General features: G+C 42.7%; 1 protein-coding gene across 7 annotated transcripts in view; it reads right to left on the reverse strand.

Moving 5' to 3' along the window:
• Positions 1–12,425: 12,425 nt before the first annotated feature.
• LOC137369621 (transmembrane protein 200A-like) overlaps positions 12,426–24,926 on the reverse strand; it is a 55,561-nt gene continuing 43,060 nt past the window's right edge. For 4 of the 7 annotated variants that reach the window (XM_068030948.1, XM_068030952.1, XM_068030953.1 and 1 more), the window contains exon 2: positions 12,426–15,372. In XM_068030948.1, the coding sequence (XP_067887049.1) occupies positions 13,774–15,348 (1,575 nt within the window). In that variant the 5' untranslated portion in view covers positions 15,349–15,372 and the 3' untranslated portion in view covers positions 12,426–13,773. Of the gene's footprint in view, positions 15,373–22,017; positions 22,112–24,926 lie in introns of all 7 variants that reach the window. The other 3 variants (XM_068030950.1, XM_068030949.1, XM_068030951.1) reach the window with 1 other exon arrangement.

Below are 24,926 nucleotides of genomic sequence, written 5' to 3' on the forward strand. Positions count from 1 at the left end.
TGGGTCAACTGTTACATTTGAAAATGGGACAAAATAGCTGTGCCCATGGGATACATTGGAAGGCTAGGAATGTATGATAGAGCTCGAGAATAATTCGGTTCATATATTGAAAGAATGGACATGGTCTTCAGAGCTCATACTGTATTAGAACTTAAAGGTGAAAATGAAGAGGCCCAGAATCAGAATAAGGTAATTCTTGAGCACCAGAAAGCAATTTTGTTGATGGTAATTGGCCTGTAAGTGTGTGGCATGCTATCAAGTTAAAAGATGGGCCATTCAAAATAATCATCACCAAGCTGGAGGAACATTTTAATTCTAAGCCACGAGAGATAGTGGAAAGCTACAAATTTGAAACCAGAGAAATAGCAGAACAGTTGGTAAGCATATTGTGGCACTGAAGAATTTATCATTATATTGCAATTTTGGTACATTCTTAAACTGTGCATTACGAGACAGATTCTTGTGTGGATTGGTGGATGAAAGAATCTAGTCGAAGTTAGTAAATACAAAAAATCTAAAGTTTGAGCGAGTGTGTAAGATTACTTTTACCGTTGCAGAGGCATCAAAGAATGCTCAAGAATTTCATCCTATGCAAGTGACTAATACAGCTTCTATCCACTATCAAAAGGCTTCTGCCAAGTCTAAAGCGGGACCCTGATCAGAAGAGTGCTGTTGATAAAAGTTTAGTGTCCTGTTGCTGTAATTACAACCACACCGCACAAGCATGTCAGTACAGAAATGTCAAATGCTTCAATTGCAAAAAGAAAGGCCATATTGCAACTGTGCTTGCCAAGCGATGGCCAAAGCAGGAAATCGAACTCTTTCTCGTAGTAATGGAAAGCAGTGGCATAACAAAGGTGGAATTCACAAGCTTGAAGTGAAGTTAGAGTGCTTAAGCTGAGAGGAGTTAGGGCTGTACAGCATTTATGCCACTAGCAATCACTCATGCCAGACTTTTGTACAAAGGGGTTGGTAAATCAACACTACAACATACGAATTGTTATGGCTGCAGAATGCTTCATTATGAGTAGAGACACATATGAGAGCAAATTCAGCAAACTCCGTACCACTGAGAGTTCAGTTCAGTTGAAAACTTACACTTAGAAATGTCTGGACAAATGGAGTGCAATGTCCAATATAAGGCCAAGACCCTCAAGTTAGCCATTGTTGTAGTGAAATATGTCAACAAACCAACGCTACTGGACAAAGACCAGCTTCGTAAGCTGAAGTTAGACTGGAAGCATGCTTTCCCAAGTTGAGATAGCCAAGAAGCTTGGTCAGCTATTGAATAGCTAAAAGAAGCTTTTGAGGATAGCTATGAAGGTATAATGGTGTGAAAGCACACCCCCAAATTAAGTCTGATGCAAAACTAGTGTACTGTAAGGCCAGGCAAGTTCCTTATGCTCTCAAAACCCAGGCTGAGGAGGAACAAAGGATGCTAGAGAGAAATGGTGTGCTAGTGAAAACTAATCAGTGATTGGGCAACCCCAATTATAAAAGTGCCCAAGTCAGACAAAGTGAGGCTGTGGGGGAACTACAAAGTCACAACCAACCAGGCAGTGGATGATGAGCAGTATCCACTACCTCTCAAGATTTTTTGCGAAGTTGGTGGGATCCAAGCTATTCATGAAGTTGGATTTGTCCCATGCTTAAGCAAGGAGTCAGGAGGGCTAAAAGGGGCCATGAAAAGTCATTGGCATAAGGGATTAAGGAGAATCCCAAGGCTTTTTATACATATATAAAGAGCAAGATGGTAAGCAGGGAAAGGGTTGGCCCACTCAAGGACAGAGGAGGGAATCTATGTGTGGAGCCAGAGGAAATGGGAGAGGTACTAAATGAGTACTTTGCGTCAGTATTCACCAAAGAGAAGGACTTGGTGGATGATGAGTCTAGGGAAGGGAGTGTAGATAGTCTGGGTCATGTCGTTATCAAAAAGCAGGAGGTGTTGGGCGTCTTGCAAAGCATTAAGGTAGATACGTCCCCAGGGCCTGATGGGATCTACTCCAGAATACTGAGGGAGGCAAGGGAAGAAATTGCTGGGGCCTTGACTGAAATCTTTGTATCCTCATTGACTACAGGTGAGGTCCCAGAGGACTGGAGAATAGCCAAAGTTGTTCCTTTGTTTAAGAAGGGTAGCAAGGATAATCCAGGAAATTATAGGCCAGTGAGCCTTACGTCAGTGGTAGGGAAATTATTAGAGAGGATTCTTCGGGACAGGATTTACTCCCATTTGGAAACAAATGAACTTATTAGCGAGAGTCAACGTGGTTTTGTGAAGGGGAAGTCATGTCTCACTAACTAACTTGATTGAGCTTTTTGAGGAAGTGACAAAGATGATTGATGAAGGAAGGGCAGTGGATGCTGTCTATATGGACTTCAGTAAAGCCTTTGACAAGGTCCCTCATGGCAGACTGGTACAAAAGGTGAAGTCACACAGGATCAGAGGGGAGCTGGCAAGATGGATACAGAACTGGCTCGGTCATAGAAGACAGAGGGTAGCAGTGGAAGGGTGCTTTTCTGAATGGAGGGCTGTGACGAGTGGTGTTCTGCAGGGATCAGTGCTGGGACCTTTGCTGTTTGTATTATATATAAATGATTTGGAGGAAAATGTAGCTGGTCTGATTAGTAAGTTAGCGGACAACACAAAGGTTGGTGGAGTTGTGGATAGTGATGAGGATTGTCAGAGGATACAGCAGGATATAGATCGGTTGGAGACTTGGGCGAAGAAATGGCAGATGGTGTTTAATCCGGACAAATGTGAGGTAATGCATTTTAGAAGATCTAATACAGGTGGGAAGTATACAGTAAATGGCAGAACCCTTAGGAGTATTGACCAGCAGAGAGATCTGGGCGTACAGATCCACAGGTCACAAAGTGGCAACGCAGGTGGATAAGGTAGTCAAGAAGGCATACGGCATGCTTGCCTTCATCGGTCGGGGCATAGAGTATAAAAACTGGCAAGTCATGCTGCAGCTGTACAGAACCTTAGTTAGGCCACACTTGGAATATTGCGTGCAATTCTGGTTGCCACACTACCAGAAGGACGTGGAGGCTTTGGAGAGGGTACCGAAGAGGTTTACCAGGATGTTGCCTGGTCTGGAGGGCATTAGCTATGAGGAGAGGTTGGATAAACTCGGATTGTTTTCACTGGAACGACGGAGGTGGAGGGGCAACATGATAGAGGTTTACAAAGTTGAGTGGCACGGACAGAGTGGATAGTCAGAAGCTTTTTCCCAGGGTGGAAGAGTCAGTTACTAGGGGACATAGGTTTAAGGTGCGAGGGGCAAAGTTTAGAGGGGATGTGCGAGGCAAGTTCTTTACACAGAGGGTGGGGAGTGCCTGGGACTTGCTGCTGGGGAAGATGGTGGAAGCAGCTACGATAGCGACGTTTAAGAGGCATCTTGACAAATACATGAATAGGATGGGAATAGAGGGATATGGTCCCTGGAAGTGCAGAAGGTTTTAGTTTTGACAGGCATCAAGATCGGCGCAGGCTTGGAGGGCCGAATGGCCTGTTCCTGTGCTGTACTGTTCTTTGTTCTATAAATGACTTGGATATTGCAATGCAGAATAAAATTTAAACATTTGTCAATGATACCAAACTTGGAGATGTGGCAAACAGTGAGGATGATACAAATAGGCTTGCAGAGTGGGCAGACAAGTGGCAGAAGGGATAGGGAGAGACAACATAAAAGACCATTTTTCTGAAGTGTGTATATGCATGGAGGGATGTAGGGGTTCCTTTGCATTGATCTTTGAAGGTGGCAGGACATATTGAGAGAATAGTTAGCAAATCTTGGGCTTCATAAATAGAAGTATTGATTCCAAAAGCTGGGAAGTTATGCTGAACCTCTATAAAGCTCTGGTTAGGTCACAACTAGAGTATTGTGCCCAGTTCTGGTTGCCACTCTTTCTTTAGGAAGGATGTAAGGATCCTTGAGAGGATGCAGAGGAGATTTTCTAGAATGGTTCCAGGGATGAGGGATTTTAGCTACAAGGTTAGGTTGGAGAAGCTGGGGTTGTTCTCCTTGGAGCAAAGGAAATTGAGGGGAGATTTGATAGAGGTGCATAAAATTACAATAGGTTTAGATAAGTTAGACAAAGAAAAGCTGTTCGCATTAGCTGATAGTACAAGGTCTAGGCGATATGGACTTGAGGTTTAGGGCAAGTAATAGAGGGAGGATGTGAAGAAGAATTTTTTATGCTGTGTGTGGTAATGATGAGGAACTCACTGCCTATGAAAGTGGTGGAAGTAGAGATGATCAATGATTTTAAAAGGAAACGGGATGGGCACAAGAGGGAAATAAACTTGCAGGACTATGGGGAGAGGATGGGACTGACTGGATTGCTCTCAGAGCCGGCATAGAATTGATGGGGCGAATGGCCTCCTTCTGTGCTATCATTACTCTGACATGGTGCTGCTACAGCACAGGACTACATACATGTTAAACAGCACATGCTGTAATCTGTAGACTTAAGTAGCCACTTAAGGGCCTTTGCCGCCTCCACGCGGATTTTAAACATGGCAAATGGGTGGCCGAGGACCCAGAGAAACCGCTTGGAAATACCAAGCGGCTGCTGATCGTCCCGGGGAGGGGCCCTGATGATCAGGCACAGGGTGCACGATGGAGGGTCGCCCCCGCTACCCCAACCACCCCCAACAGCCAACATGTCCCCTTCCCCTCCCACCCCCATCCGACCACCCTTGCCTTGGCGGCCCCAACCGATTACCTCCGGCGCGGCAACCAAAACTTACCTTAAGTCCCGGCTCCATGTCGTCTTCTCTGGTCAGCTGGGCTGCAGTCCCAGCAGTGGCCACCGCTCCTGGTGGCACTGCTGGGACTAAGAGCTGCCAGCCCGCTGATTGGCTGACAGCTCAATGAGGTGGAACTTCGTCCCTCAAGTGTGTGGAAGTCCTACCTCGGACCAATTAAAGCCTGGGGACCCATAAAATACAGAACGGATCCCCGGGCGAGGTGGAAGCAGGTTCGCAAAAAAAAACACACACACCCGGGCAGATCACTTGCCCACCGCTGAAAAATAGATGAGACACACGACACCAAACTGGCACACAGCCCAACCTCCGAGCACATGTAGACAGAATCTTCCAGAATTAGCACTCTTCAGGTGGCATTGAAATGTAATTTAGTAAGCCTTCTTGAAATACAGGAAACAAGACAAATTCAGTGTACTTCAGAGTCTTTTAGGGAATTGCGAGAAAACGAGCTGGGTTGTAGTCTTCTGTTCTTTATTAGAATTCTCTCATTCTTCTGTCCTTTTTTGACACTTCAGTAGCACGTGACTTTTAAAAAGCATGCAGCAAGAATCTAGTCTCTTCCTCCAGAAGTTAAAATACATGCACTGCGTAACAACCAAATCAGCTTGGCTGTTCTTTGCCCACCCAGGTGTTCTGCGCAAGCAAAGGAGTGCTTCTTACTTTTCTGCCCGTTGCCAGAGCTTCTGCTCATCTTAGCCTGAGCCATTTGACAAATAACAACACTGTTGCCAATCCGGTTCCTTCACGGTCCCCTTGATAACTTCCTTTTAAAACAACAAAAACATCATCCACATTTATTTAGCTTAACTATGGATTCCTTGTAAAAAAATATTTTTAACAGTCACTTTCATAACAATTGGTATGTTGTGACCTGTGGAAAAATGGGACTGAATTAACAGTATACTCCTCCCGCCTTGGTCATAACATTCAAGAAGCTTGATACCATCCAGGACAAAGTAGCCCACTTGATTGGCACCCCATCCACCACCTTAAACATTCACTCCCTCCACCACCAGCACACTGCCATTGCCTTGTGCATCGTCTACGTGATGCATTGCCGCAACTGGCCAAGGCTTCTTAGACAGCGTCTCCCAAACCCTTGACCTGTCCTACCTAGAAGGACAAGGACAGTAGGCATATGGGAACACCACCTGCAAGTTCCACTCCAAGTCACACACCATCCTGACTTGGAAATATATCACTGTTCCTTCATGGTTGCTGGGTCAAAATCCTGGAACTCCCCACCTAATCGCACAGTAGGAGTACCTATGCCACACTGGTTCAAAGTAGTGATTCACCATCACCTTCTCAAAGGCAATTAGGATGGGTAATAAATGCTAGCCTTGCCAACAGCACCAATATCCCATGAACAAATATGAAAAATAGTTTACTTTTGAGAAGTGAAAAAACCTAACCCTGAGGTTTTGCTGTTTGGTAATATAAATATTTAATATAGTCACCCTCATGCAAGGAGAAATTATAAATTATATAAATGAACTTATGAAACAAACCCAAAACAGACACTTTTCCTACAAAACAGTCAAGAGGTCATGTGACCTTACTCTGCAATGCTAAAACACATGGAAACTGCTAAAACACATGGAAACTGCAAAAACCTTGAGCTAATCTTCATATCTGGATAAGTCTTGGAGAAGACATTAAAATGTAAAATGACACATTCTGTGTTAATGGCTATTTTTAGATTAGATTAGATTAGAGATACAGCACTGAAACAGGCCCTTCGGCCCACCGAGTCTGTGCTGAACATCAACCACCCATTTATACTAATCCTACACTAATCCCATATTCCTACCAAACATCCCCACCTGTCCCTATATTTCCCTACCACCTACCTATACTAGTGACAATTTATAATGGCCAATTTACCTATCAACCTGCAAGTCTTTTGGCTTGTGGGAGGAAACCGGAGCACCCGGAGAAAACCCACGCAGACACAGGGAGAACTTGCAAACTCCACACAGGCAGTACCCGAATCGAACCCGGGTCCCTGGAGCTGTGAGGCTGCGGTGCTAACCACTGTGCCGCCCTCGCCAGTGAATTGGGTTAACAATGGCATTGCAGACCTGGTGACTCCAAATTCAAACTTAAGAAAATGGGTGTGAAAAAATCTCCTTTATCAAGATGGAATGAAGATGAGTGACACCCCAGACCCCATTGTCATGCAGTCATACAGCACAGAAACAGACCCTTCAGTCCACTGTGTCTGTGCCGGCCATCAAGCTTATCTATTCTAATCCCATTTTCCAGCACTTGGCCCGTAGCCTTGTATGCTATGGTATTTCAAGTGGTCATCTAAATAATTCTTAAATGTTGTGAGCGTTCCTACCTCTACCACCCCTTCGGCAGTGTGTTCCAGATTCCAACCCCCCATCCTCTGGGTGAAAACATTTTTCCTCAAATCCCCTCTAAACCTCCTGCTCCTTACTTTAAATCTATGCCCCCTGATTATTGACCCCTCTGCTAAGGGGAAAAAGTTTCTTCCTATCTACCCCCCTCATAATTTTGTATGCCTCAATCAGGCCCCCCTCAGCCTTCTCTGGTCTAAGGAAAACAACCCTAGACTATCCAGTCTCTCCTCATAGCTGAAATGCTGCAGCCCGGGCAACATCCTGGTGAATCTCCTCTGCACCCTCTCCAGTGCAATCACATCCTTCCTATAGTGTGGTGACCAGAACTGTACACAGTACTCCAGCTGTGGCCGAACTAGCATTCTGTGCAGCTCCATCATAAACTCCCTGCTTTTATATTCTATACCTCGGCTAATAAAGGCAAGTATCCCATATGCCTTTCTAACCACTTTATCTACCTGTGCTGCTGCCTTCAGTGATCTATGGACAGGTACCCCAAGGTCCCTCTGACCATCTGTACTTCCTATGGTCCTACCATCCATTGTATATTCTCTTGACTTGTTAGTCCTCCCAAAATGTATTATCTCTCACTTCTCAAGATTAAATTCCATTTGCCACTGCTCTGCCCATCTTACCAGCCCATCTATATCGTCCTGTAATCTAAGGTTTTCCTCCTCACTATTTATGACACCACCAATTTTCGGGTCATCTGCGAACTTACTGATCATATCTCCTATATTCTTGTCTAAATCATTAATGTGCACTACAAACAGCAAGGGTCCCAGCGGTACACCACTGGTCACAGGCTTCCACTCGCAAAGACAACCTTCGACCATCACCCTCTGCTCCTGCCAATTTTGGATCCAATTTGCCAAATTGCCCTAGATCCCATGGGCTCTTACCTTCTTGACCAATCTCCCATGCAGGACCTTATCAAAAGCCTTACTGAAGTCCGTGTAGACTACATCAACTACTTTACCCTCATCTACACACCTAGTCACCTCTTCGAAAAACTCAATCAAATTGGTTAGATATGATCTCCCCCTGACAAAGCTATGCTGACTATCCTTGATTAATCCCTGCCTCTCCAAGTGGAGATTAATCCTGTCCCTCAGAATTTTTCCAATAGTTTCCCTCCCACTGAAGTTAGACTCACTGGCCTGTAATTACCTGGTTTATCCCTACTACCCTTCTTGAATAATGGTACCACATTCACTGTCCTCCAGTCCTCTGGCACTTCTCCTGTGGCCAGAGAGGATTTGAAAACAACAGCCTCAACAACCAGGCACCAGTTTTGAGAACAAAGAGGTGACCAGAATTTCTCTGTCAGAAACCAGATTTCCAATAAGGAGCTTAATAAAGTTACATTCCAGAGAAGAGAGAGATCCACCTCTGCCAATGAAGAAACAGAACCCTGCCTAAGAACACCATCTTTGAACTACATCTAGGCAGCGATTGGAGTTTGGCTTGAATTCCCTACCTGAGAAATCAGACCAGGACGTCGCCAATGACCTTTGGCTGGAATATAACGAAAACAGTCTGCAGCAGCCTATCAGTCTTCCTAAACCTCCCAAGTCTTTCTTCAGTGAACAAGAGAAAAGAATACAGGCCTGCACCATTTAAAGTCTTCATCCCGAAGAAACACAAGTTAAGCAGAGGACATTTTTAAGCCATCAGACCTAAATGCATGTTACCTTTTCATGTGTATGTGTGAGAGAATAGGTGAAGTTGTGTATGTTTTTGGATCTTGTATAATTATCTTTCTTTAAACTTATGAGAAAACCTGTCATTTGTCTGTTTATTGACCATTAAAACGCTCAGGGGGTGAACATTTTTTAAACGCCGTCTTCGATCAATTGAGAGGTGAAAAAGGAGAAATCATCCCTTTCAACTCCCACCTTCCGTAACATGTTCATCTGACATCTCCCTCTGTGATTTTGTCAGAGACATTAACTCATTTATTGTTCAACATGATAATACTTTCACTTAAATAATCTAGAGAGGGATTTCAAAACAATGTTAAATACTCACCCTCTGGTAAACCATGTTGTAATTTCTGGGGCATAAGAGTTTTTTTTTTAAATGTTCCAAGTATATTTTTCCCTCTGCAATTTTAGGCAAAATTTCAATAAATATTCCATAGAACCATAGAAAACTTACAGCACAGAAGGAGGACATTCAGCCCATTATGCCTGTGCTGGCTGAAAAAAAACTAGTCGTTCAATCTAATCCCACCTTCCAGCACCTGGTCCATAGCCTTGCAGATTACAGCATTTCAGGTGCATGTCCAGGTACCTTTTAAAAGAATTGAGTGTTTCTGCCTCTACCACCATTCCTGGCAGTGAATTCCAGACACCCACCATCCTCTGGGTAAATAGGTTTTTCCTCATGTTCCCTCTAATCCTTCTCATTCCCCGTATTTCTTTTACAATATATTTATGTTCTTGGTTTGTTTGCTTTCAGATGTATCTTGAAGAGTAGAAAGATGTTGGTAATTAATTTCATGCATGTATATAATGTTTGCGCATTTGGTAAGGGTCAAGGTTGTGAATATAAAATTACTAATGATTAGATTCTGTGCAGATGAAGGTTTACTTATTGTGAAATTTATAGTTTCTACAGTGAATTTATAAATTGGTAGAGGTCAAGTGATTGAAGAATTAGGAAATTTCTGAAATATTAAAGTAGCTATATTGTATAATGCAAGAGAATGCTTGTTATAAAATCATTTGTACACAGTGGTATTGTACTGCATTGTGACTTGTAGTATTGCTCTTCAATAAAGAGTTGTGAATCAATAAAAATCAAATATTGACTTTCAAAAATTGAGTGTCTCACCTTTACCTCTCAACTCGTGATGAAGCTTTTGATTTTATCTTTAATTAAGCTTTGTAAAACTCAAAATACAATCTGTTTATGTTTCATTCCCAACATGAGTGTTGATGTGAGTAATGTTGATGCCCTGTGCCTTCAGTTTCAAGACACTGTTTAACATTTGCTGTTGTAAGGACAATGGTTTCATAACTCTAGATAAATATTCATTCCCTTTTCAATACTGCTATGCTTTTACATTAATTTGCTGGAATTTCATAGAAATTGCAGGGAAGACATGGCCTCAAATGGTGCAAAGTACTAAGGGTAATTCTGCTTAGAACCAACAACTGAATGCATTTTTTGAACACCTGATTTATTGGGATTAAATATGTGCAGAACACTTGGTTGGTGTGATAAAAGTAGAAACATATATATGTACATGAACATTTTATGCAGAAAGGAATAACAAAAAATACTACCAGGTCAAAATTGTGTTACTATTAAAAGTGAGAATGTTCCAATTAGTATGCATGCTTGGCATGAAAACTGGACAAATCAACTGCAACAGTGGCTCATTATAAAATAGTTGACAAGTATTTAGAACTCAATAGAAATGATGGTTGTAATCAATCAGAACAATGAGTTTCTGAATGTTACTGTATCACTGTGAATTATGTTCTAAGTATTCTTCAACCAAATCAAGCAATAAGAGGTTTTTTTTTGGTATGTGCTGAATTAGTTTAGACAGACTGGTATTTTACAGATAATCAAGAAATTTACATGTTTGAAGCATTTACCTGTTCGACATTGATATTTAGCAGTTCTAGTTCAGAGCTGTTCCCTAATTGTCATGTAACATACTTTACCAAACATGGATTAAGAAGTAATATTGCTTTCATGTATTGGATCTTCTGTTCGACAGAAAACAGAGTTGAAGCAGAACAAGCTGTAAAAAGTTGAACCGCTTTTCATTTGCTGTTAGAGTTGAATTCAATTTGGCAAACATCAAATTTTGGGCCCATAGTGGAAAAAGATGATAACTTAATAATTATTCTAACAGAAGACACATTTCAGAGAAGGCAGTAAGTGAAAGCTGGATTTGTGGGATCTACCTCCAGTTAACACAATTGATACTGTTGATTAACTCTTTCAAAAGATGGGCAAATTGGAAACAGGACTGAAAATTATTGGGATATATACTATGGTGGTCAGATATTCTCCAGAATAGTATGGTTCCTATGCTGCTGGGTCCAGAGAATATTATCTGTCAAGGGTAGCAGTCCAAAGTGAGATATAAATATTGAAGTTTTGTTTAATTAGCTTGCTTATCTTGTTTGTTTGTGATTCTTGGGCATATTTATGTATACCACCCCTTTAGATTAAATGGGTAGGGCAGAACTCTTGACTGTTAGATTATACAGACTATGACGAGACAGATGAGAAAAGAGGATCAATACTCACCATGACCACTGGATGGCGAGTTTTGTGCAGCAACCTCCCCATCACTAAGAATGGTATCTTTTGAAGGTGAAATTAAACTGCCACATCCAGGAAATAATAAAGCAATCAAAGAAAACTCCAGCAGACCATGGTTACTGATGACATTTTGATAGGTGAACTGAAATGAACGACACAACCATAACACTTCCCAACATCCTCCTCAAGCCCCATCTTAAAAAGGACTGTAGAATGTCCCCATTTACCAAATTCACTGGTAATCGGTTCCAAAGGGCAACAACCTCGGCAAAAATAAAAGTTCCTGGAATCTAAGTTGATTAATTACCAATGAGTTTCATATGCAAGCCTGCTAGCTAATGATTTCAAGGGGTTGAAATTGGTCTTCAGCAAAGTGCAAAACAGGTGCGGTTAAAATGGGTTGCTGATTATTGTCTGTTCCATGCTTTTGCCAGAGACCAATTTCATCTCCCAAATATCTGATTCAAATCTACAATATCCAATTCTTTCATAGATTTAAATGTGTTATTCGTATCTTCACTGAGTCAACGTTTCTCAAAATGAATAGCTAACTCTCGAAGCCAATCCAATTTTAGGTTTCATTTATATTGCTCTCTGCAGTCTGTCCAGAGCTTCAATATTGATTAACAAATGTCTGTATGAAAACTGAATACAATATGCCACATGCAGATTAACCTAAACAGTATAAATTGTAAGTACAGAGCCCTTAGATTTGAGCTATATTACCTAGCTGTAATTTTAAGAACTTTTCATGGCTCGTCAGTGACTACATTCAATTCCCTTTCCTGCTCTAATTTAATGTATTGAATAGACATGCCTTGGTTTGGCTGGCTCCAATGGCATACCACAGCACATCGCCAGATTTTTACCATTTATAAGACAAATTATTTACCTAAATCAGATTGCAAACTACTAATCTTTTTAATAGCAGAATGTATACATTTTCTTATCATTGCAAATTTAGTTGTACAATTAATAAACAACCGGCATAGAATCCTGAGGAAGAAAAAAATGTCACTAGGCTCCAATCTGAACCCTTCCCATCAATAATTATTCAATTTATACAATTCTGACCAACTAAATCTATTCTTCTATTTCCAAAATAATACAAGGCTTTTTTAAAAAAAAACAATAGCCATACATGCAAAGGTTTGTCAGAGGTTTTCTGTACATCCAAATAAACAATATCCCTCCTGGACCTCTTTCATCTACTAGTTGCCTTTAATTTGAAGTAATAATTATGGTAGTGAGGCAACCTTCTAAAGCTTTACTAGTACCCTCAGTAAGTGTGGTACCCTCTGGATTTTGGTTTTATATTATTGCATATAAAGCTTTCCAATATCTTCCTGACTGCTGAAGTTAAACTTACTAGTATTGGCCTATCGTTCACAGGCCCTGATTTCTTTCCTTTTTGAACTAACAGGACCATATGTAATATAATTACAGCTGCCTTACTCTCCTATTCAAGAGACCATCTACCCCACTAACAATATTCTTCAATCTAATTCCAGGCAAATACATAATGACTCGTGTACACTTGGTTTACAGAAGTGTACATGACAGGCTAAATGATTTTCTTAAAATCAACTGACTGTGGTGACACAAATTGTGAAGAGGGCAAGTATACGTAACAAGGTATGGAATGTAGACACATATCCTGTATTTATCAATTCTGGCCCAAGTCCATTGGAAATACAGACAACTGTGATAAAAATGTGTGAAGTCTGCTGTACAGGAGGAAGCAAATGAGAAAGATATAATTCTAGAATCTAAACGATAGGTTACAATTTAGAGAACACAGGCAGTGAGGCATAATTCAAGATTACAGAAATAACTATTACTTGATTAGACCTCTATTACTACCACAATGCAAATTATTTCTTATATTTATGAAATGACACAAAGCTTTTCAATATCACATTTATGTGTGGATTAGTGTATTATATGCTAATACAAGATGTCTATATATCCTTTAATTTAATCAGAATATAGAATTCAGTACAAGTTAATCTCATTTTGATGGTTCAAGACTGTAAACTTACAATCCTAGGATGACAGAATTTTCAATGTTTACAAGCTGTTTACAAATAAATATTATATTAAAAACTCTCACTTAGTGTTTAACTGAGATAAACAATCGCCACCTAATGGCTGAGGCATTTACACTTGGAAGCAACTAAAGAAACTGGATGGTTAGTTCCACAATAATCTAGGAGTCTTTGGAGCTTGACTGACATTCAGTAATCAAAAACTACAGAAAAGTCACATTCTTTTCATTCGTTACAGTTTTCACTGTATTTTTTGTGTGTCTGAACCCAACTATGCATGATTATATTATTACTGATTACTATCAATTTCATCATTGTCTATTTTTAGGGTATTGTGAGAACCAGAAATGATTAGCAACTTCTCTCTTTTTGTATACTGTCTCTGCACACACCTCTGAGGTTTATTCACCTTTTGTTCATTGCTTGGCTTTATGCTTTCTTGGATGATATCTTTATTAAGATTCTCTGTACAATCATCGCCAGACTTGTCTATGGCTTCTGGTAGCACAACAGTAGACTCAAAAGTGTTCTTATCACCTAACATTATGTAGTCCTCACTGTTGGTGCAATCTAAATGTGCGCAGCTTGGATCTATCCCTTCACTCTTCATCATGGACATGGAAGGATAGTCGTCAAGATTCATAAGTTTAGAGTGAGTTGACAAAGTGTGGAGAGAAAGATTGGATCCTGTTCTCTGAAATGGAACAGACGAAACCTGGGACATTTGGAGAGAGGGATTTTGTAAGCTTTTGTTAGATACCAACTGGTTAGCATTTAACCATGAGGTATCTGAAGTCTCTGTTTCTATGTCCTGCTTATTATCTCCAAGGTGATCACTGCTTACAGTTATATCTGCTGAAATTGACTCAACAGTTCCAATCTGATCAGAGGCAAAATGGTCAAATGCTCGTTGAGTTTCATTACACTTTTCTGAAGTTTGTGCTTCATTCCCATTTTTCCCATATCTGGCATTACCCTCTTCCAGGACACAGTTGTTCAGTTTGATGACAGGCAGTGTGAATGCACTAATGGAAGAAGTGACAATTGACTTAGCTCCACACATTTGGGGCATTTGGGTTCTGTCATTCATTCTGATTCTGTCTCTGCAAATACTGTACACAGTATCAGAGAATGTCTTTCTATCTTTGGGGATTTGCGGCTGCAAGTTTGCTACAAAATCGCAGTGCTTTTTACCAACATTTTCTTTTGGATCCATAGGCTTTACAGTATTACCAACAGGTGTCCGCCAGGTACTTTTGGCCAACATTGCTGCACAAAAAGAATCAGAAGATTTGAGATTATCCATGCTTTTGGACTGCACATAGTTGACAAAACCATTAAAGGGCCCACAATCCTTTGTCCTCAAATTGTGTACGTCTATAACTGTAGAGTAGATGTCTCGTATATTAATTATCTTGGTTTTCTTGTCTCTGTTTTCATGAAGAACTGTATTGGCACAGATAAACAAAAATATACCAATTCCCATAATAAGGGGCCCTATAACCTTCAGCTTTTCAGAATGCAAGTAGCTTGCTAAAAAATTAGAAATAATCTCTAGTGTTGTTGTCTCTAAACTAGTGCTATTGGTAGTATTATAAGATTGGACCTTAATAGTCTTAAAAACGTCAGTGCCCTTAGGCCAGTAGCCCATCACTGTCATTGCTATCCCTACTAACAGCACCAGGATTCCAAATGCAGCAATCAGTCCAGAAATGGAGAATAGCTTCAATTTGCCTTTGACTACCACCACATCGCTCTTGCATTTCTTTTTTGCTTTCCTTTTGTGCTTATTAGCACGATTACGCGATCGAAAGGAATCTTGTCTCCTGGCTGAAATACGAAGAAGCCCTCCTGTTGCTATCATGATAAATCCACTTAACAGCTATATCTGAAACAAACAAAAAAAAAAACTATTTAAGGATTGAGAACAGATACAGCAACATGTAATTATTAAAAGGTGACTAAATCTAATTCATAGCTGGTGAGCTGAAATGTCATTTATTGCAACCAGTTCAAGTTATAAAAATGAATTTTCAGGAACTGTTAGTGACTGACGCACACAGTATATGGTCAGCTTGTGTAGCATTTAGCATCACTACTGGAACACTGGGCAAATTCTGGCAGATCTCAATTTTTGTGAGGATTCTTCAGGAATTGGAAAAGACAAAGAGGATCTCAATTCAAATAGCAACAATGCATTCAGCAATGATCTTGGTTGTTGGAAATAGGCGCTCATGATTCGTGGCCCTTCAGAGAGACATTACATGTCATAGAGAGATACAGCACTGAAACAGACCCTTTGGCCCACCCAGCCCGTGCTGACCATCAACCACCCATTTATATTAATCCTACATGAATCCCATTTTCCCTCTCACATCCCCACCTTCCCTCAATTCTCCTACCACCTACCTATACTAGGGGCAATTTGTTTTTTTTTACAATGGCCAATTTACCCATCGACCTGCAAGTCTTTGGCATGTGGGAGGAAAGCGGAGCACCCAGAGGAAACCCTCGCGGTCACAGGGAGAACTTGCAAACTCTGCACAGGCAGTACCCAGAACCGAACCTGGGGTCATTGGAGCTGTGAGGCTGCGGTACTAACCACTGCGCCACTGTGCCGCCCATCATCTCAAGCAGCAACTGGCTTCATATACACATGAAAAACATCATCGAAAGTCAATAGTATTTTAAAACTAAAAAAGTCACATATTACATAGTCACTTCTCCAGCAGTAAATACTGCAGTAACTAAGTGGATGAGGGGCTTGCAGCTTTTAACACTAGTAAGGTTGTCCATCAGATCACAATAAGTAGCAGTGATTGCAAAAGTCATAAACTAATTCTGTTTTACAATCCCCCAGCAAAAAAAATTATAAAAGCAGTTTGAAAACAATTATTTGAGATTATACATGAAGACTTAGCCTGATTTTAATCCCTTGTACACAATAAGAATAAGACATGTGTGAAGTTAAAAGGGTAGAATATTAACTTCCCTGTTCCTACCATGCAAGGCACAGTCAACCAGTACTTTATGGAGAAATCAGTTACCTAAATAGGAATTGTTCAAAACATTTAACCTCCCTTCCCCCTTCATTATAAACATTAGGTTTTGAAGTGATGATTTTTCGCAGACATGACGGGTTGAATTTTACCAGTCCCCCGACCTTAGGGGTCATGACGGGGGAGGGGCTGTAAAAAGCCTCCAGGAGAGGTCCGGCATGGGCCTCGATGCCAGGAAGGCCCCGCCCCATATTACCGCTCGGCGACAGGACATTCTTTTGAATATGTTAGAACATTAAAATGAAGGAATAATTACTTACCTCGTCCCAACGGCCCTCCCACTCCGATATTATGGTCGGTGCTCGGCGTCCCGCGTCATTGGATCTCCGACCAGAGATCTGATGCGGGACACTGGTCGGGAGAGAGGAGGCTGTAAGTATCTCAGTGTGAAAGAGAGGAGCAGGCTAAAACTCACCTGATTGGTTGAGGGGGTGACGGGAAGGGGTAAAGGTGAAAGTTTTTGAACTTTGGGGGGTGGTGGCGGGGGGCAGGAAAGGTCATGTACTGAAAGCAAGCATTTTGGGGTGGGGGAAAAGGGCAGGAATGACATACAAGGCTATTGGGGGCAGGGGGCTAGGAGAGAGGCTGGAAAGATTTTTTAAATTGTTAATATTTTTAAATGCCATGATTCTTTAAAAATTTAAGTTCCATTTAGGGCTCTAAGCCCTTTAAAAATGGCATCAGCACCTGCGAGGTGGCGTAGGACGCCGTTGCCGGGGACAGAGCACATGCCCCCTCCATGTCATTGGGGAAGTGGGGGGGGGGGGAAGAGGCGGTCTGCTTCATCCATGTAAATGAGCCGCCTCCGCAGAGCAAATCCCGCGTGTGCACCCCGCCATCTTTGAAGTTCGCCACCGATCAGCCCGACAATTCTTATTTAGGCTTCAGATTTCTGCATAAAGTACTGATACATAGTATAACCTCTCCCAATTTTTGAATTCAAAGGTTTGAAAAAAACACTAACTTGAAATGTTTATTCTGAGGTAAATGATACCTTTCGTGAAGCCCTAGGTGTTGCAGTGGTTAACACATTGCTGGTTCACCTCTGAGACATGAAATTGAATCCCTATTACTAGGTTAAAGTTTCCTACTGGTGATAAAAATCCAACTTTGGGCAGACTTACAGGAGTTCCCACTGAGCTTGGACCTACAGCTTATTTGCCCACCCTGGAGCCACCTTGAGCTGACTTTCCAATTTTAAACTGTTCTACCGAGCAGGCAGCAGGGATACCCATCCAAAGCCAGTGGGGCCCTTCTTTTCGTATCAGGTTCCTAGATGCCATAGAGATGCAACTGCCCTTTTAACTCGGTGGTCTGAGCAGGGAGCTGCAAGTGGGAGAAGGGGCAATTCTGGACTTAGTTTTAGGGAATGAACTCAGGCAGGTGGAAGGGGCACCAGTGGGAGAGCATTTTAATGGTAATGATAATTCAGTTAGAGTTAGAGTAGTTATGGAAAATGATAAAGACAGATCAAGCCTAAAGCGTTAAATTAGGGAAAGGCCACTTTCACTAAGTTGAGATGGATTTGGCGAAAGTGGATTGGAAACAGCTACATGAAGGTAAATCAGTGTCAGAACAGTGGGAGGCATTCAAGGAGGAGCTAAGGAGGGTTCAGAACAAATACATTCCCACAAAGAAAAGAAGGTGGGACTCACAAATCAAAGAGCATACAGAGTAAGATGAGGCAAAAAAGAAAGCTTATTTAGATGTCAATAGTGTAGAAAGCCTAGAGGAGTGTAGAAAGTGCAGGGATGAAATTAAAAAGGAAATTGGGAAAACAAAGAGAGGGCACGAAAAAATATTGACAAGTAAAATCAAGGAAAACTCAAAGATGTTTTACAAATACATAATGAGGAAGAGGGTAACTAAGGGCCAATTTGAAACCATAATGGTAACTTGTGTGTGGAGGTGGAAGACATGGGAATGATTGTTAATGAATACTTTGCATCTGTTTTCACAACAGAGCGATGAAGCAGACATTGTAGTTAAGAAGGAGGAATGTGAAATATTGGATGGGTTAAACAAAGAAAGGGAGAAATTGTTAAGGGGATAAATTACCAGGCTCAGACGAAATGTATCTCAGGCTGCTAAGGGAAACAAGGGAAGAAATAGCAGAAGCTCTGACCTTCATTTTCCATCCTTTCTGGGTATAGGCATGGTACCAGACAACTGCTAATGTTGTACCATTGGTTTAAAGAGGATTGGATAGCCCGAATAATTACAAGGCAGTCAGCCTAACCTTGGTCTTGGGTAGTGGACAAATTATTGGAAAAAATTCTGAGAGACAGTATAAATCATCATTTAGAAAGCCATGGATTAAGGCAGCAAGGATTTGTTAAGCAAAGGTCGTGTCTGACTAACATGATTAAATTTTTTGAGGAAAGAATAAGAAGGGTCAAGGAGGGTCAATGAGGGTAGTGCATTTGATGTAGCCTACATGGATTTTAGCAAGACTTTGACGAGGTCCCATCTGGCAGGTTGGTCAGAAAATTAGAAGCTCATAGGATCCAAGGGAAAGTGACAAGTTGGATCCAAAATTGGCTCAGTGGCAGGAAGCAAAGAGTTATGGTCGACAGGGTTTTTTGTGACTGGAAGGCTATTTCCAGTGGGGTTCTGCAAGGCTCAGTACTGGGTCCCTTGCTGTTAGTGGTATATATCTTAGACTTAAAAATGTAGGGAGCATGATTAAAAAGGTTTGAGATGAAACAAATAACAGCTGTGTGGTTGATAGTGAAGATGATCATATTCAAGGCATTTAGTGAGAAGGAGGACTCTGTTGGTGTTAGCCCTTCCAACACCTTCCTTGCCAATCCCACCTTTCCAAAGGTTTGTGTCCCTCCCAACTCAGGCATTGAAGTCTCCGAGGAGGATCAGCTCGTCTTGCTTGGGAACACGGGACGGCAAATGATCAAAGTTGGAGTAGAATTCCTCTTTGGCCTCATCTGTTGCTTCTAGGGTTGGGGCATACGCGCTGCGACTGTGACATGCTGTTTCTGGGCTAGAGTGAGCCGGAGGGTCATAAGCCTATCGTTTAATCCACGAGGGGGCTTGCTGAGATGGTCAGCCAGTTAATTTTTTATGGCGAAACCAAACCCATGGAGTTGGCGTTCTTCTTCTGGTTTACCTTTCCAGAAGTTGGTGTATCTGCCACCTTGTTCCTTGAGCTGGCCTTCTCCTGCCTGCCATGTCTCAGTCAGGGCAGCGATATCAATGTTGGAGCGGCGGAGTTCTTGGACTAGGATAACGGTACGGCGTTCAGGTCTGTCACTGCTGGGCTTGTCCATAAGAGTCCTGATATTCCAGGTCCCGAAGTTCATTTTGAGGGGGTGTAAGATGCTGCGCGAGTTCTTTTAATGTGGGATGGTCGTTGCACACCGACTACCACATGGTCCGAGTGAAGCAAGGTCTTTGTCCAATGGCAGGGATGGCCAAGACGATTGGAGACCAAGCTCCGCTACACGGACGGGGTCTAATACACACACATGGCCAGCATGTCCGGCTGGGGAGCCCAGATGTAGGCAGTGTGGATCTGCTTCAGGGTGTTCTTGAAGAGATAGCTGAAAGCCTGCTCCAAGGGCTCCTGTGACAAGGGCTCCTCGGGACCACTCATGGAGCTGGCAGGAATAGGCTGATGCAGAAAATCCTGTATAACGAGTGGCCAGTCACAGGCTCAGCAGGAGGTGGAAGTCTCTCAACCATTGCAAAGTCCTGCAAATTCAGTGGAAGGACAGGCGCTCCAATATCAGTGTCATCTCTCAGGATAGTTCTTTTTTGGCTGGCACAGACACAATGGGCCAAATGGCCTCTTTCTATGTTTCTATGGAAATCAGAGGTAGGAGGAACTTTGTTTAACCAGTAACTAATGGTAACTCACTGAAATGGCACTGATAACTAACAGTAATTCTGGTAATAGTTAGAATCTTCTCATAAGCAATATTAAAACAATAACTGACTTGAGTCTATATGTAATTGGCAGACATAGGTGTAATAGTCCGAAGTTCTATCTGTAACCAAATCACCTGGTGATATTTAAACTGAAACCATAACTGCACTACACAAGATGCAGTCAGGCTCTAGCTGATGCCACTTTTAACACGGCCTATGTGTCTACCTATCTTCTTGGATTCTGGTTCCATGTGAAGGTGATATCTCTGAACTGGGAACCTCAGTCAGAGCTGATCTGTACTTGGACTTCACATGTCAAAACCAGGGTGGTGCAGACTCACCTGAACGAGAGACTGCACAATGGGCAGTGGGCTCAGTGTTTGGCACTCTTCTCAGAGGGCACTTTGTCCTAAACTCAGCTCAGCACCGACATTTCTAAAACATACTCTGGGCTCAGTCTTAATAAAGGAGGGTTTTCATAGAATAATAGAAATTACAGCTCAGGAAAAAACCATCTGGCTCCTAGTGCTGACGATGTCTCCTATAACCCCATTCTTTTATATTTCTTATTTTCCACTTCCCTTTTAAATTTAAAACTCAACAGCCACAAGGGGTTCAGGACTCTATGGTTTAATAGACCTCAGTTCAAGAACTTTCCCCCTTTTGTTCTTCACTCACCAATGGAAACAACCTTCCATTATTTACCCAGGTTTCACTTAGCCCTTCACTGGCTGTTCCTCTCTCAGTGCCGCTCCTACTCACTAGGGTGCTACTCATGCCTCTGCAGGAAATGCTGGCCCCCAAGCCCACCTCAACCCTATTCTTCTATACATTTGAGTCCCAATCCACTGATCTCTAGTCCGTTACTCTTCCTCATTTCCCAATCTCCATATCTCCTCAGAAGCTCCTAGTCCTGTTAACCCCCTCTCCTCCTCAGGCCCAATTCCCCCACTCTCCCACTGAGCCTCCATTGCCCAGTCTCCTCCTTTCTCATCAATCCCATTCCCCAGTCTCCATCTCTCTCCCAAGACCCCATTCCCCAGCTCTCACCGTGCCCATCTCTTCCCCCAAGCTCCATTCCTCAGTCTCCATTTCTTCCCCAAGCCCCCAGCTCTCCTTATGCCCTCATTCCCCAGTGTCCATCTTTCCCGAGCCCCCATTCCAATCTCCCCTTCTCCCCCAAGCCCCCAGTCTACCCGATTCCTCAATCACCCCACCCCCATTCTCCTTCAAATCTCAAGCCTCCTCAGATTTCAATGCACAGCCTTGCCCACCTAATGCCCACTACCTCTGAATTCCCAAGTTCTCCACAATTCCCGAATCCCCTGATTCCGACCCCCTCAATTTCTGACTCCCCAAAAATGTTACTCCTGAATTCCTTGCACTCCGATTCCTGACCAAATCCCCCAATTCCCAACTGCAATCCAGCCAGTCATGACTCTCTGCAGGTGCCAGCTCTGAGTAGTAGCTAGTAATGAGCTCCGTGGAAAAGGCTGGGAAAATAGTCTGTTTAAAATTAATACAATTTAACCTTGATCTGACTTATATCAGGGAAACAGTTAGTAATTATTTCATCAGAAGGTCATTACCCTGAAATGTTAACTCGGTTTCTCTCTCCACAGATGTAGCATGACTTGCTGAGTATTTGCAGCATTTTCTGTTTTTATTTCAGATTTCCAGCATCTGCAGTATTTGTAAAAGGAAAAAAAATCAGGATGGGATAGGGCCACTAAGGGATACACACAATAAACTAACAGGTAATGAGAGTGAATTGGCAGAAATATTAAATAATGAATTTGCCTCTGTATTTTTCTTTACTTGTTTATGTGATGTGGAAGTTGTTGGCTAGGTCAGCATTTAGTGTCCATCCCTAATTGCGCTCGAGAAGGTGGTGGTGAGCCGCCTTCTGAATCACTGCAGTCCATGTGGTTTAGGTACACCATAGTGCCGTTAAGTAGGGAGTTTCAGGATTTTGACCCAGCTACGATGAAGGAACAGTGATATATTTCCAAATCAAGCTGGTGTGTGACTTGGAGGGGAACTTGCAGGTGGTTATGTTCCTATGTGCTTGCTGCCCTTGTTCTTTGAGACAGGTTGCAGGTTTGAAAGGTGCTGTCAAAGCAGTCTTGGCGAGTTGCTACAGTGCATCTTGTAGATGGTAATCACTGCAGCCATGATGTGCTGATGGTGAAGGGAATGAATGTTTAAGATGCCAATTAAGCAGACTGCCTTGCCCTGGATAGTGTCGAGTTTCTTGAGTGTTGTTGAACTGCACTCATCCAGGAAAGTGGACAGTATTCCATTACACTCCTGGCATGTGCCTTGTAGATGGTGAAAAGCTTTTGGGGAGTCAGATGTGCCACTCGCTGGGGGATACTCGGCCTCGGTCCTGCCAATGCAGCCATTGGCTGGTCCAGTTAAGTTTCTGGTCAATAGTGACCCCAGGATGTTGATAGTCAGGTTTGGCAACGTTAATATCATTGAACGTTAAGGGGAAGTGGTTAGACTCTTGTTCAGATGGTCATTGCCTGGCACTTATCAGCCCAACCCTGTATGTTATCCAGGTCTTGCTGCATGCGGGCACAGACTGCTTCATTAGCTGAGGAGCTTTGAATGGAACTGAACACTATGTTTGTTGATGATTGCACACCCACTTCTAACCTCATGATGGACGGAAGGTAATTGATGAAGCAGCTGAAGATGGTTGTGCCTAGGACACTGCCCTGAGGAACTCCTGCAATAATATATTGGGGCTGAGATGATTGATTTCCAACAGCTATAACTATCTTCCTTTGTGCTAGGTGAGACTCCAGGCAGTGAAGAACTTTCCCTGATTCCCATCGACTTCAATTTTACAAGGGGTCTTTGATGCCACACATGGTCAAGTATTGCCTTGATGTCAAGAACAAGCACTCTCACCTCATCTCTGGAATTCAGTTCATTTGTCCATGCTTGGACCAAGAATGTAATGAGGTCTGGGGCTGAATGGTCACGCAGTAACAAACTGGACATCAGCAGGCAGATTATTGGTGAATAAGTGCCGCTTGATAGCATTATCAATAACACCTTCTATTACTTTGCTGATGGAGAGTAGACTGATGGGGTGGTAATTGGCCGAATTGGATTTGCCCTGCTATTGGTGGACAGAATATACCTGGGCAATTTTCTGCTATATCGGGTAAATGCCAGTGTTGTAGCTGTACAGGAACAGCTTGGCTAGAGGCACGGCTAATTCTGGAGCACATGTCTTCACACCAGGCAGCATAACTCTGATTGATCAAGGCATTGCCCTGAGAAATGAACCAGTGAATGGCTCAAATTTCAAACAAAGCTTGGCAGTTAACTCTCAGTCACCGTAAACTGGTGCATTCTCCATGGCAACGCTTCTACCAGAGTTCACTTGCCAACCAATCGGCACTCTCTTCTCATGTAGTACAAGTTGTTGTTTTCCCTTACATTGGTTATTCTTGCGTATTCTCCTGATGAGTACAAGACGAAAAGCTTCGACAACATGTCTCTATTTTCAGCAATTCTCAAGTTCTGTACAACCAAACGACTATTTGATCTCCTATTTCTCATCTATATGCTGTCCCTCGGAGACATCGGAAAGCACAGTTAGTTTTCACATGGTTGCTGATGACACCCAGCTCCACCTCACCACCACTTCTCTCGACTCCTCCATTATTGCTAAACTTCTTCTTCTTAGGCCTCCTTGTCTCGAGAGACAATGGGTAAGCGCCTAGAGGCGGTCAGCGCTTTGTGGAACAGCGCCTGGAGTGGCTATAAAGGCCAATTCTAGGAGAGTGACAGACTCTTCCACTGGTGCTGCTGATAAAATTGGTTGTTGGGGCTGTTACACAGTTGGCTCTCTCCTTGCACTTCTGTCTTTTTTCCTGTCAACTGCTAAGTCTCTTCCACTCGCCACTCTTTAGCCACGCCTTCATAGCTGTCTGCCAGCTCTGGCGATCGCTGGCAACTGACTTCCATGACTTGTGGTCAATGTCACAGAACTTCATGTCGCGTTTGCAGACGTCTTTAAAGCGGAGACGTGGACGGCCGGTGGGTCAGATACCAGTGACGAGCTCGCTGCACAATGCGTCCTCGGGGATCCTGCCATCTTCCATGCGGCTCACAAGGCCAAGCCATCTCAAGCACTGCTGGCTCAGTAGGATGTATATGCTGGGGATGTTGGCCGCCTCGAGGACTTCTGCGCTGGAGATACGGTCTTGCCACCTGATGCCAAGGATTCTCCGGAGGCAGCGAAGATGGAATGAGTTGAGACATCGCTCTTGGCTGACATACGTTGTCCAGGCCTCGTTGCCGTAGAGCAGGGTACAGAGGACATAGGCTTGAAACATACAGACTTTTGTGTTCCGCGTCAGTGCGCCATTTTCCCACATCCTCTTAGCCAGTCTGGACGCCCTTCCCATGCGCTTGTTGATTTCTGCACCGAGAGACAGGTTACTGGTGAAAGTTGAGCCGAGGTAGGTGAACTCTT

The sequence above is a fragment of the Heterodontus francisci genome, chromosome 5 (assembly GCF_036365525.1).
Source record: "Heterodontus francisci isolate sHetFra1 chromosome 5, sHetFra1.hap1, whole genome shotgun sequence".
In the NCBI taxonomy this organism is placed as follows: Eukaryota; Metazoa; Chordata; class Chondrichthyes; order Heterodontiformes; family Heterodontidae; genus Heterodontus; species Heterodontus francisci.